Genomic DNA, 1,998 nt, shown 5'->3' on the forward strand with positions numbered 1-1,998 from the left:
TCACACAGATCCAAGGATTACAGGGTAAAATCGCATCATAACTACTATCAGATTTTATGGTTATGGTTTGGTCGCCAATTGTCAATTAAATGGCTTTTACTTATACTTAATAATATAGATATATACTATGTTGTTGTTGGGCTTAAGATTATTCTACAGTTGGTGTCTTGACTTGTTAGCGATAAATTCAATGATAAATGAACAGCATGCACTTCTCTTGTTTTTCTAAATAATATATATTGTTACGACAGCGGAAGTCACGTGACGCTGGTAACACGTGATGAGTTTCTAGAAGGATCGTGAAGGCTCGAGTGTTTGCCAGACGCCCTCTATTTTTGTATATATATAAGCCCAGCAAATAAAGCAGAGAGAGAAGTGACAAGCGAGCGGTAGTGACCGTAAGTAAAGTGCGTGAATCGTTGTGAATTATAGCGTGTGTTTAAGTTAAAGTGACTGCGGAAATTAAGTGTATTGTAAAGTTATACTGAGAAATAATAAACTAGTTTTATTTAAGAAAGGACTTGTATCGCTGAAGTTCTTCGGAAAGAATTTTTACAGGAAATTAACAAACGACCAGAGACGTAACAATATATATTCAGAACATGTTAACGTATGTACAACAAATTCTTCAACACTATAGATATTATACGCATAACATAAACACTATGACATTTCTTGTCAAAAGTCCACTTAGGCCTATTCAATTACTTTAGAATTTCAATTGACAAGTCATGGTGCTAAGTGAGAAAGCTTCAACCTGTTTATCAGCGAGTCATGGTGCTAAGTAAGAATGTGTTTCAGATATATTTTGAGAAGGGAACACGTAGTTCGTATATTAACTGATAAAAAACTTGACAGAATGCTCGGCTGCCAAATTAATTGGACGATAACTATTTCTTACCTCGTTGTGTTAGTACACAGAGAGTTTCTTACCTCGTTGTGCTAGTACACAGAGAGTTTCTTACCTCGTTGTGCTAGTACACAGAGAGTTTCTTACCTCGTTGTGCTAGTACACAGAGAGTTTCTTACCTTGTTGTGTTAGTACACAGAAAGTTTTTTACCTTGTTGTGTAAGTACACAGAAAGTTTCTTACCTCTTTGATGTTAGTACACAGAAAGTTTCTTACCTCTTTGATGTTAGTACACAGAAAGTTTCTTACCTCTTTGATGTTAGTACACAGAAAGTTTCTTACCTTGTTGTGTTAGAGCTCCATAGAAATACCAAGCTGCCTGTGTTAGAGACCATCGCTCATCCTGTTCTCCAGATTTCCGGATGGTCAGCAAATAGACTATAAGGGAAGTCACAACAAGTGCCACTCCAATGGAGATCCACACCTAGACGTAATTTTGAAACAAATCAACACAATCTTCACTCTGATAATAACTGAATTTAACTTAGTATAAGAATCTGGGTTAACAAAACCCCTATAAATATCTGTGCCTTCTTCATCTGGAGTGCAACTTTTTTCAAATTTTGATGTTCCTCGTTAACGTTTCTGTAGTTGGACAAACGTATCCAAAGAACGAGAATATTGATAAATATCACTCTAGAACTAAATGTGTCCTCAGGTACTTTTCTCTTTATGTGTTTGTTTAGGCTGAAAGGATCACACTGTGGATGAGAGTATTAGTATACAACGCTCTTAACTTACCTCGTGGGTCTGGTTGGACCCATTTTAACTTACCTCATAAGTGAAGGGGCGAATGATGGCTAGCGCTCGGGGTTTTTCTGTAGGAGCTTGTGTTAGGAAGCTGGTAGGGTCAATAAAGTAGGGGTAAGTGAAGTCAATCACTCGTTCTCTCTGTATTGTCATGCTGATATCGGAGATAGCAATGTCTGCTTCCTGTAGACAGCAAACAAGACACTTGTTAGATGTAGGGAGCACGCGAACCGTAGACAACAAAGAATACACTTGTGAAATGTAGAGAGCACGCGAACCGTAGACAACAAGGAATACACTTGTGAAATGTAGGGATCACGTGAACCGTAGACAACAAA

The 1,998-nt window shown here is 37.6% G+C and overlaps 1 protein-coding gene across 1 annotated transcript in view; it reads right to left on the bottom strand.

Annotated features, from left to right (window-relative positions):
- Positions 1–1,998, bottom strand: part of LOC106471514 (probable glutamate receptor) — a 10,108-nt gene that overhangs the window by 3,986 nt on the left and 4,124 nt on the right. The window contains exons 3-4 of the mRNA XM_022400123.1: positions 1,685–1,843; positions 1,193–1,334 (exon numbers count right to left, since the gene is read on the bottom strand). Of these exons, the coding sequence (XP_022255831.1) occupies positions 1,193–1,334; positions 1,685–1,843 (301 nt within the window). The remainder of the gene's footprint in view (positions 1–1,192; positions 1,335–1,684; positions 1,844–1,998) is intronic.

The sequence above is a fragment of the Limulus polyphemus genome, unplaced genomic scaffold (assembly GCF_000517525.1).
Source record: "Limulus polyphemus unplaced genomic scaffold, Limulus_polyphemus-2.1.2 Scaffold4669, whole genome shotgun sequence".
NCBI classification, from domain to species: Eukaryota; Metazoa; Arthropoda; class Merostomata; order Xiphosura; family Limulidae; genus Limulus; species Limulus polyphemus.